The 11,157-nt window shown below is 39.0% G+C and overlaps 2 protein-coding genes across 3 annotated transcripts; both read right to left on the reverse strand.

Moving 5' to 3' along the window:
• Nucleotides 1-3,570: 3,570 nt before the first annotated feature.
• Nucleotides 3,571-7,723, reverse strand: LOC121264270. Of its 2 annotated transcripts, XM_041167387.1 has the most exons (7): nt 7,130-7,722; nt 6,885-7,034; nt 6,646-6,768; nt 5,838-5,876; nt 5,295-5,471; nt 4,870-5,246; nt 3,571-4,430 (listed from the first exon to the last, which is right to left on the reverse strand). In XM_041167387.1, the coding sequence occupies exons 1-7, from the start codon at nt 7,632-7,634 to the stop codon at nt 3,786-3,788; spliced, it is 2,016 nt and encodes a 671-aa protein (XP_041023321.1). In that variant the 5' UTR covers nt 7,635-7,722; the 3' UTR covers nt 3,571-3,785. The 2 variants fall into 2 exon arrangements, with proteins under 2 accessions (XP_041023321.1, XP_041023320.1); XM_041167386.1 differs by having other exon boundaries at nt 4,870-5,471; nt 7,130-7,723.
• A 978-nt stretch (nt 7,724-8,701) lies between these two features.
• On the reverse strand, nt 8,702-10,830 carry LOC121264271 (plastid-lipid-associated protein, chloroplastic-like). Its single transcript, XM_041167388.1, has 3 exons — nt 10,286-10,830; nt 9,507-9,702; nt 8,702-9,170 (listed from the first exon to the last, which is right to left on the reverse strand). The coding sequence occupies exons 1-3, from the start codon at nt 10,756-10,758 to the stop codon at nt 8,856-8,858; spliced, it is 984 nt and encodes a 327-aa protein (XP_041023322.1). The 5' UTR covers nt 10,759-10,830; the 3' UTR covers nt 8,702-8,855.
• Nucleotides 10,831-11,157: the final 327 nt, after the last annotated feature.

The raw sequence follows: 11,157 nt of genomic DNA on the forward strand, positions 1-11,157 counted from the left end.
CGTGGCCGACGACCGTCGTCCGTTGGCTGGGTGGTCTGGAACCAACCTAGGGGGAAGGCAGACATAGCTGGCAAGGGAAAGGGAAAAGGGAGGAGGAGAGAGGCACGGGGAGAAGGGGGGTGAAGACATGGCACACGCCACATCAGTGTGTGGAATCTCTTTGTGAGATTTCTTTGTATCTCTAGCAGCCCTCTATTTTGTTTAAGTTGTAACCTTATGCGAATTAGTAAATATCAATTGGCTACAACTCCTAAAAACTTCCGATCCGATCCTTTGACTTAGTTCGTTTTTCCTATTTATACATCTTTCTTTAATTTTTCTCCTAAAAAATATAAGTCATATTATTTTAAAAAAATTAAAGTAGTACATACATAAAATGTATGTAATGACTTCTTAAGAACTTAAATGTTTGGCCTAGAAATTATCTAAAAGTAAAATAGATATATATACACACAAGCACACAATATTGTTAGCTAGAATATTACCATACTTATCAAATAATATATTCATGATACTCTAGTACGTATATATGGTAATATGTATTCTCTAACATATTTAGTTTATTGTATAAATTAGTTATTACCAATTAGTATTAATTATTGAGTTATTGTATTTTCATTATTTTTTTAACTAGCCTCGTTTACTTATAAATAGGGACATATGTTATGTACTAAAAAACAAATGAGAATAGCGAAGACATAGCCATCAAATTCTCTCTCCCTCCTTCTCTCTTCGCCATCTCCTTTTCTATTTATTATATTTTCTACACACATTAAAAGAAGTCATCACGGATAACTTTTTTATTATTTTCTTATAAGTCCTCTCCAAACTTTTTTTATATGTTCTCTTCAATAGTATCATCTATGTTTAACACTTTTGATAAATAAGATATAAGAGTCTAGACTCTATATCACATTTGTGATCTTTCTTTTTTTTAAGGAGAAAATGATTTTCTTACAATAATCTCATATATAAAGGTATAGAGGAGATGGAGATCCCTACGGTATCACAAAACTTCCACAGTTCTCTAAGAAGATTTGTGGGACTCCACGCCGAGAGTCAAATTGTAAAATCTGCAAGTAGTGGTGGATTATGGCAAATAGAAATCACCAAATGTTCACAAAGGTGGTGGTAGTTTGCAAGCAATGGATTAGGCACTCAACTAATTATCTCTATAAAAGGCACGTGAGACAGTAGTAAAATAGGTAGGGGTGCTACCCGCCCTTATATAGGGCGGGTAGCCACCCCTCCCGCACCTCGTCTTTGCCTAGACGGGTGGTTAAATCTTACCCCCATACCCCGTACCCGCTCACATCCCTGACCATCTATACCGCTTTTTAGGCAAGCGGATTGAAACAATCACCGTTCAAGCAACCCGTCCAACAACACATTCTTCACACAAAAAATTGCATAAAAATTACAAATACATAATTAAAACAAACAAACAAACAAACATTGCATAAAACCAACAAGGAACCTCATATAAGTGCATATCAACATATATCCACAATCGTGACCATGACCCACGGCCATGATCGTGGCTTATAAAGCTTGTAAATCCACGGTCACAATTGTGGGTCTTTGACTTATAGATTCATGGCAACGACCATGGTCTTAGGTTGTAGAGACTCACGACCAAGTCGTAGACTAACCATTGTAAGTTTTGGGTTGGCCGTGGGTGGAGAATAAAAAGATGACTGAGAGGGAGAGAAAAAGAAGAAGATGAGAGAAGATGAAGTATCATAGGAAAGAGGCGCAACGCCAGCATGAGATGAAGGGAAAGTACTCCATGATAAGAGAAGAGAAGAGAGGTGGGTGCTAAGGAGAAATGAGAGAGAGAAAATAGTTAGGATTTTTTGTATTTATATGAATTTTTTTAATATATATGTATATATTATATGTGCGGATGGGTGAAATTTCAGCTTAAGTTAGGCACCACCCACAGCCACAACCACAGCCACATCCACACCCACACTCGTAGCGGGGGGGTTGCTTACCCATCCCCCAGAGTGATGGGCAGATTGGGCAGGAGGGCTGGGTTGCATAGGCCAACCGCCCAGCCTTAAAATAGGGCAATGATTAGGCATTCAACTGCATTGAATTTTAACTTTAGGGAAAGCAGTAAACTAGGTAGAATTAATGGAGGACCGGACTGATTGCAATCTCTTGGTTGTCCACAAAACATAGAGAATTGTATTGGTGAATGGGAACCCATGTGCTAATGTTGGAAAGGTGCAAGTGATCGACTCTTGAAGATTTCAAAATGAGGAATTTGATTAAGCAACATGTGTCGTAGTTTGAGCTCTAGTGTTAGGTGACACGTGTACCCATTCACCCATCATTCTGAGGTGCAAATATTATAGAATAAACAACAACCACTCATTATTTAGGCAATCATCCTCAGTGACCACGTGGGAATTCGGTGGTACATGCTGCTAGGATGTGCCAGAAGATAATAGATCAATTGTTTTTTGTTCTAGATGAAGAAAAAAACAATAATGACTTCTAAGCCGAGGGCTGCCCCTACTCATATTGATACCTTACGTGGGTTGGTGAAGTGGTGGGATTAGAGAGATAAACGTGGGTTTAGATCTAGCAAAAGCAGTGAGTTGTGATCATTTATTGTTATAAAGTTGTATGATATAATACTTAGGCGTTGGCTCAAATGATAAAGGTATTATCCTTAGTGGTATGCTCCTTTTCAAATCCAAGATTCAAATTCCATTAGATGCAAACATTGATTTCTATGGGCTATCAAACTAGGAGGTTTTTTTCTTGAATTATCTAAGATACACTTTTGAGAAACTCTTTACCCAGGGCTTGTGCATCCCAGGATTAATCAGGGTTGTTAACGTCGTGTTTCGCACACCTTTAAGCTAACCTCTGACAACTTAGGTTTTCGAAAACGGGCCCTGCACAAGGTAGAAAATAGTATGGTTTTGAGAGGGCAGCATTAGGGTCGGGTAACCTCTGATACCTAAGTTAGTAAGTATTCTTGAAGTGTAGTAAATAAGTAAAAGAGTCTAAGAATCAGAGAGAATATTCTCATACCAAGGATCTACTACAAGTTTGAAGAGCATGTCGTGCCTGCTTTCCTGAAGTCCGTGTTCTCTGTTACTGTTCCTTTTGTCAGGGTCTTTAAATACGGTTTGACTTTGCAATGGCGTCATTAATGTGACGTGTTGTTCGGGTGGTGGAACCATTAATGCAGCGTGATTCTCCAACCTTCTCCACCCAGTCTACCTTCCCTCTAGTCTGTTCATGCGGCCTTCTCTATCAGCAGATCAACAGTTCCCCGTATATCATGTATGTTGTGCCGGCGGGCACTTGAGGACTGGACACTACCCGAGAGATCCTCAAATCGACGAGTCTCATCCTCTGTAACACCATCCTTCCTATAGGTCATGTACAGAGGAACCTCCCAGTAGGTCGAGTTAATGGCTTTCTGCTTCAAACCGGGCTTAATTGGGCCCCTTGGGCCTCAAGGGAAAAACCTCTTACAAGGGCTTTGTTCCCGGATACCCAATACCAATAATAAATAAATAAAATTATACCATATATCTTTAAATGAAGAAATGTAAATAATATATATTTGGAATGTTGTATTTAATGTTTTACACTATTCATAGCACAATAAATTTAGGAAAAGAGAAGATAAAGGGCATAAAAAAATCTAAGAAACACACTCAAAATACATTTTTTTTAACAAAAAAAAAATACAGACCTGCCGAAAACCAAAAAGTGGGGAAAACAGACTGGCATGGCTAAATAACAACCCCCAAGTCCTAGCGCAGAGGCCGGTTCCGAACCATACTTGTTCCAGAAGGAAGCAAGTCAACGAAACTCAGCAGAAGATCACTCACGGTAAACCAAACAATATTGAGATAGAGAGGGAACTGGAGAACAAGAAAAATAGTGACCGGGAAACATGCCAATGTATAAATTGGGATTGCAGCCCAATGTAGCCTCTGCTGTATCATAAGCACTAGTGTAGCAGCAAAAGCAACCATCATGGCCGTCACGGAAAAGAACAATGTACTTAGGCCGATTGCGATCTTCAACGGAAGAGACCTCCGGAAATCTCGTTCGTGCATTCTCGATGTCATAATGGATAGGAAAACTACCACGGAAGTCAGGGAGAAGCAGAGTGATAACGTGTCTGAGACTGCGAAGGTGCGAAATGGAGTTTCCTCGAGGAGCAATGGATGGCCTGTTTTTGAGTTGGAACCGCCGGGGATGGTGTATGCACAGGTAAAAGCAACGGTGGCTATTAGGACAGCAACTATAGTGCATGCTTTTGTTGTTTGATCTATCCATTTTCGGCCGTTCTCTACCAACTCCTGATGTTGCTTGGTGAACAATTCTTCAGCGGTCAGAGCTTGGTTATTGCGGTGGTTGATGAAATACGGAGGTACAATTTTCCGCACTTGCTGCATTTATAGAAAACTAATTAAATTTTCACATAAAGGGTGACAGAAAGTTCATCCCACATCTCAATTTATGCCCTCAAGTTGCTTCTAGCTGGGCAGAATCCAGATCAAAACAAGAAGGGATTGTTAGAATATTATAATAGGAGTGCAAACAAATAAATAAAGAAAAATCACAATTTCTATCAGCTTGAGCATTTGAGAATTCATCAAGACTTTTAGCTAGATTCTGGCTTGTGTTTTCTTTGGCAGTGGGATGGGGCAACTGTCTAAACAGTTTTAACCCATCTTCCCAAGTTTGAACAGTCCAGTATTTGAGGTCATGATATTTAATGGAGCATTTGAGAAAAAAAAAAAAAAAAACCCAAAACTGACATATTTGCTGAATGGAAGGATATCGAAGTCGTAAAAGGAATGCAAGCAATGAGAGCAAAATAAGAACCTTAAACCATTGTATCTCTGACTGCATTAAAAGAGCTTCCCCAGGCCTGTCAGTCAGCTCATGCTCGCGAAAGTATGCAGCTTGATGCAAAATGCTATCACCATTGTTGTTGATCGTCCTCCTAAGCCTTGATCTCAGAGCATGAGAATGTTGGAGAAGATGCATGATTTCTTTCCTTCCATGTCTTGCTACAACATGAAGTATATTCTCACCTCTGTCATTTTTGTGTTCAATTGCCTGAGGATACAGTTGCAGAATGACCTCTACGATCTCAATGATCCCATTTCTTGCAGCTGAAATTAGTGGAGCCTCAGAAAGTGATGCAGTATCTTGATTTGTAATCCGTGGAAGCTCTTCTGGATCTTGAGGACGGGATATAGATGCTTCCGCTGAGTCCGAACTCCCCTTCTGGTCAGGGGTACTTCCTTTTCCATCATTTGATTCATTTTCCTCCATGTTGTCAAATATACTGAGTTGTTCAGGTTTTTCTCCAACTTTTATTCTCATCCATGTCAGGTCCCGTGTAGCGAGAAGTTTAACAAACTTAACCGCGCTTTTGTGCTGGCTTTTTATGTTCCACAGTTCTCTAATGTCTGGGAATTCTATTGAAATCCAATGACAGAAATTAAGCAAGATGAGGTTAAAGTCGATACTAGCAAACCACTTTGCCGAAGCAAGTACCTATTTTAGATAGAAAAATCATATTTATAAGCTGACGTGAAGAACACATCAGCTTCTGTCATGTTAGCAGTAGCAGTATGAAGGGTATCCTTCACACAGGGTTGGTGATAGAATGACAATTTTTATATGTTGATCGATAATTGTTGCCAACATGAGTTTATATACATTTAAGCTGGAATTGAAATTTTGATATGCGCTGAGAGTGGCAGAAGAAGAATTTAAACATGTTATAAGCAACCATCTGCATGCTAGTTGATATATTTGTATAAGCACAAGTAGTTTTGTACCTTGAGCTATACACTTCCACACACAAATCCATGAAGTGGCTGCAAATTTGCATAATTCAGGGTTAGGTAGTTGCATACATATATACCTAGCAGAAACAAAAGATGCGCATATATATATTGAATAGCAAAATAATTAAGATGGGAAGTATAATTAGTCAAATGGAGTGCCGTATATATGTTGAGACAAATATAAACTGTACGTTTCGATTAAGAAACCTAGCTGTACCCAGTTGTGCAAAGAAGCACCCAATTTAAAAACTTGGTATCATAGTTCTTCAAGAATTTGTAGACAAACAAAATCTGGGGTTGGTCAGAATCACTAGCAGGTGCGTCCACTTTTTTCTTATTTTGAGACTTGCAATCAAACGCAATTGATCATGTGAAAATTTTCACTTGCATGCATTAGCTATATAAAGTAGTTATAAAAAGGATCATTCTGTTGATATTTCCACAGGTCTTGAGCATTTGACATGGGATGTCTGGTTTGTCAAATCTCAAACCTTGTAGATCCAAAGAAAACGTAATTTGATTGTCAAGAATCCCAACATGCAATATCTTAATAAAGAAATTAAAATGAAAAATTTCCGGAAAATTCAAAAAATTTAAAAGATTTAGAAACTTCTTATGTATCAAGACATCCTACGCCAGTGTTTTCCCTGCTAGAATAATCAGCTACCATATCTGTGTGATTCTAATTGGGTGTTTCCCCATGTATTTTCTATGAAGGCCAGAAAGGTAATGGAAAACTTTGATGAATGAATGCATGGTAAGACCTAGCTAGGAGCAAGGTTTCCCCTGCCTCCATTACCTATACAGGCATTCAAGCTTCTGAATCTGCCAGGGGAACTCCTGTAACGGCCAGACTCTGGTTCTTCTCTTCCACTTGAAGTAACCGGTGTTCCGACACCAAATTTGTCTTCATCTGGAAGGCCTGCATTTAAGATACTAATTCAGGTATCCATGTGTTATGATGCCAAGTAAACACTAACCCACAATGTTGATGCATATGCAAATTGCTTAAGCTGATAACATATTTGTCAGGCATACAGAGATAGAGCAGCCGCTTCAATATGCTCATGGGATAACCGCTTTTGAAAGCAGATGGCATGTTAGCTAGCAGCTGAAGACATGTCATGCCATTCTCGTCCACCCAGTCTCCAAGCATATCCTCCCATTCCAGCACCTTCAGAGCTGTATCTGTAATTGACATAGAGAGTTCAGAGAGAGAGAGAGAGAGAAGTCTTGAGTTAAAATTGATCTGCTTGAAATGAAAGAGAGACGAAGTACTCTACCAAAGCATCTGCTGAGGACAGCCATATGAAGAATGGTCATGCCGTCCTTCCGCCTGCGGTGAAAACTCTTGTAGTTGTCCCCAACTTTTTTGGCTAAAAACTCAACCATTTGTGTCCTACCAAATGCAGCTGCCCTAAACAAAGGAGTTTCGCCAATGTGATTGTTTATATCAACTGCCCGTTGGCCACCAGGTTTAGTTTCTTTTTCGTCATACATAATTAAGAGTTCTGCCATTTCAACATTTCCATAAGCAGCCGCCTCGTGAAGTGCTGTGTTTCCCGTTAAATTCGGAAGTAGAAGTGCTTCTGCATTAATCTCTAGCAAATCATTGAGCAGCTTCACGTTTCTGCTGTGCACAGCAATATGAAACACAGAGTCCTTGGTAACGTTCGACAGAGGAAAACCAAAGCATTCATATTGATCCATGTAGAAATCTAGCATCTCTTGCCATTCTTTCTTCATGGCTGCCCGATAAGGCCTCGTCATTCTCGCCACACTCCCCATCTGTGTGTGATAGCAATCAAGCTCTGTTCCATAGACCGCGCGGCACCATTTAAAGGAAGTTACCGGTACCTACTTTGCTTCGTTGCGTAACCAAGCAACAAAGGTAAGCAATATAACTATAAAGAAAAAGTTTTATGCTTCATGCATCTTCTTTTCCTTTTTCACCTTTTACCAGCCATTGTTCATCGAAATAAAATGTAGTTCTAAGCTTCATGAATCTCATAGTACTCCTCGTGCTCACCACACAAACACCATAATTGATGTCTATCACCTTTTACTGTCCCTAACAACCATAATCCAAGTTTAATGTTCCACCTAATCGGAGGTGGTAGTGGGGTGGAAATCTGATTTCTGAGATTCAAAGGTAATTTGACATTTACCCAATGGCCCCATATCGATCGGTAACTAGTAGTTTTTTTTAAGATTTCAAGGCAATATAGTCTCATCAAGTGACAATAACGCCTAATAAATGAAGATCGACAGGGTGTGTCCGTGAAGTCTGATTCGGTCCAAATTTGAATATATTTGATATATTTTAAAATTAAATCGATATTCACCAATTTTAAAATTTTAAAAACTGATAAGAGCACCGTTTATACCTTTAAATTGATCCTTTCAATTTTATCGATTTTAGTTCAGTTCGATTCATTTTTCGATATATTATATATACTATATATATAATAATATAATGATAATATATTATAGTATATTATAATATATATTATAATTATATTATAAATTATAGTGATAATATATAGTTATTTATATAAAATTTTAAATTTTAATGTTATTTTAATTAATAATTTAGCATATAATACAATATTATTTTATATATAATTATATATATTAGATATCAAAATTATATATAATATAAAAAATATTTTATATAATATAAAAAAAATTAAAATATATATATGAACTAGTCTGGTATTTAAAAAAAAAAAAAAAACTAGAACCACACCTATTTCAATTGATTTTGAAAGTGAACCCGATACCGGATCAAACCGGTGGTCCGGTTTACCGGTTCTTTTTTCACCCCTACTGACTACCAAAGACTGAAACAAAAATTACATTCTAGATCTACTTTTTCCTTCTTTATAAACAACGCCAAATTACAGACCGGTTTCTTTTAGAATCGTCGCCTTGGGTTTTCATAACATAAGAGTATCTTGGCGATGCGTAAAGCTAATAAGATTTAAGAAAAATAATATTTAACTTTGCTCAGGGCGTCAAAAGGGAGCTCCCTTCCTTGATGAGCACAAACACACTCCCAGCGTCTCCCCTTGAAATTCTAAGTTCTTCGTCAAGGTATGTGGTAAGTAACCATGATTCAGCATTGCTGTTTGGTATGGAGAACTTTACTGGTGGTTGGCTGGAAATGGTCTTCGCAACCGACGAAGCTGTCTCTTGAACAGAGGTGAATAGGCCCTTAAAGGGTGTCAGGTCAATCTTTTGTCCCAAAAACTCCACATTTTCTGGTACCTCTATCGAGTCCGTTAATTGAGGAGTCCCAATGATCCCTTGTTCAAACTTGATCTGTATAAAAGGAAAGAAAACAAAAAAAAAAAAAAAAGTAGAATTAACAGGCTAATTTAAAGCAGAACAAGACCTCAAAATTTCCTAATATATAGGAACCTAGTTGTGATTTTGGACAAATTCTAGGAAGAGAACATGTTCAAGCAGAATCCCTGATCACAGAAGGTATTGATTGGGAACATTAATACATAAGCAAAATGATATCTTTCTCCATTATTTGGTGCTTCGGTAAAACCATATGTTCAAGAAAGGACCCATGGCTTTAGATTTCTGCACTTGCAGGCTTAATTAAGTGATTGATGATAAAGGAAAAAGTATAGGCTAGGAAAAAATAACCTGCACACGCTTTGGACTTCGGACGTCAAATTTGGCGTTGGTACTAAACGAAGTTGTAGCCAAGGGCCCAGCAAACTGGACAGAATTCTGGACAGTGAAGTTTTCTGAGTCGATTGTCTGTGATATTTCTTCTACCTTTACTAAGGGCAGTGTACCCCTTGCCAGCAATGGGAACAAACCTGCAAAAGATGTGTATCTGCTCCAAGCACAAAATTCAAAGTCACCACCCAAATACTGAGGTTTTTACCTTGAGTCGACTACTCAATTCTATGATGATGTCCAAGACCCAAATACAAACGCGATCATGGAAAAGCACAAAACAAGCTAGCATTAGAGTTCTGTTCGAGTCTTCTACGAATAACAGGTACACAGAAGAAGTCATTTCGACATCGAATGCTCGTACAACATTATGAATGTCTGGTTAAAAACTCCACAACTCTTTGTAGCCATTCTATGCATGCTATCAACCCCAAGTGAGACCCAGGGAGAGAGAAGCCGGAAGATAACATCTTGATCTAGGCTTGGGACCAATAACGTTTGATTAATTTCTTATAATTACTGGCCGGGAGATTTCATCACACGTGAGAATCCAACTACAAGAAGATTATGGACAAGCAGCTGTTGTAATATTAGGGATAATTCCATCAAGAAACTTCACTAATCCATTACAAAAGACCAACTCAAACAAGCATGAGTTTGAATTGAATAAGATTTGGACTTTTTTATTCTATTCTCTTCGTTTCCTAACTTATTTTCAGTAAACAAAAGAGAGAACTTACGCGAGAATCCATTTTCCATTAAGCAGAGTCAACGCCTCGGTGGGCGCAGGTGTCGGGTTGTTCGCCTCCAGCTGAGTGATAAGCTCAACGATCTCCGCTCTCGTCTCGCTCGTCGCTTTCAGCCCTCGGTCAGTCCCGTAAAACGAGTCCACAAGCGCCTTCTTCAGCCTTTCAATCTCGGTCGGCTTTGCTTCCTCCACCTCCTCCGGTTCCGCCACTGCCACCGGCGCAGCAGAACCCTCCTCCTTCTCTGGGCCCCACTCGTCATCGCTCACCGCTCTGAGCCGGAAATTGGGTCTATGCCGGACGACTTCTCCGGCTCTGGAACAAACCCACGATTTCCCGACCGTTTTCTGGGCGATTTTAACCGAATTAGTCGGTAAAGTTGCCGGCTTGGAGGTGAATTGTGTTCGTGGTTGGGTAACTGACAGGGTCTTGCATGGAAAGGTGCTCGAGTGAGAAATAGAAGCCATTTCCCTTTCTCTTTTTGGTTTCTTTAGCAGAGAGCGCAACAGAGAATCAAGAAGAACAAGTGAAGCGATAAATATATATATACACATACACAAGAAATGTGGGTGCTCTCCTCAGATCACGTGGGGACACATGACGCTGTCCATATCGTGGATGGGTGCATGGCCAAGATGAGGCCATGTGTCGAGTCCGCAAGGAAAACAAGCCAAGCAAGAGCAAAGTAAGGTGGGGACATAGAGTTTTGGTTCTTGTAATGAAATTATGGATGTGGGAATTGGGAATCGGCACGTTATTTTCATCCAAACAAACTCCTAGACTCTTCTTAGTTCTAATAAAATTATATTTTCTAAACTTTCTAATGGTGAGGAATGACTAATAATTTTTTTCTAAATTTTTTAGAT

Source organism: Juglans microcarpa x Juglans regia, chromosome 5D (assembly GCF_004785595.1).
Source record: "Juglans microcarpa x Juglans regia isolate MS1-56 chromosome 5D, Jm3101_v1.0, whole genome shotgun sequence".
Lineage (NCBI taxonomy): Eukaryota > Viridiplantae > Streptophyta > Magnoliopsida > Fagales > Juglandaceae > Juglans > Juglans microcarpa x Juglans regia.

Bases quoted from the DNA above. Each gene is read 5' to 3' on its own strand.
- LOC121264270 (XM_041167386.1), bottom strand. From the start codon at position 7,634: ATGGGGAGTGTGGCGAGAATGACGAGGCCTTATCGGGCAGCCATGAAG. The intron at 5,877-6,645 runs GTAATGGAGGCA...GCAAATTTGCAG, and splicing joins AAGCTTGAATGCCTGTATAG to CCACTTCATGGATTTGTGTG. The intron at 5,472-5,837 runs GTACAAAACTAC...GGATTTCAATAG, and splicing joins GTGGAAGTGTATAGCTCAAG to AATTCCCAGACATTAGAGAA.
- LOC121264271 (XM_041167388.1), bottom strand. From the start codon at position 10,758: ATGGCTTCTATTTCTCACTCGAGCACCTTTCCATGCAAGACCCTGTCA. The intron at 9,703-10,285 runs GTAAGTTCTCTC...TGCTTGGAGCAG, and splicing joins AATGGAAAATGGATTCTCGC to ATACACATCTTTTGCAGGTT. The intron at 9,171-9,506 runs GTTATTTTTTCC...CCTTTTATACAG, and splicing joins GAAGTCCAAAGCGTGTGCAG to ATCAAGTTTGAACAAGGGAT.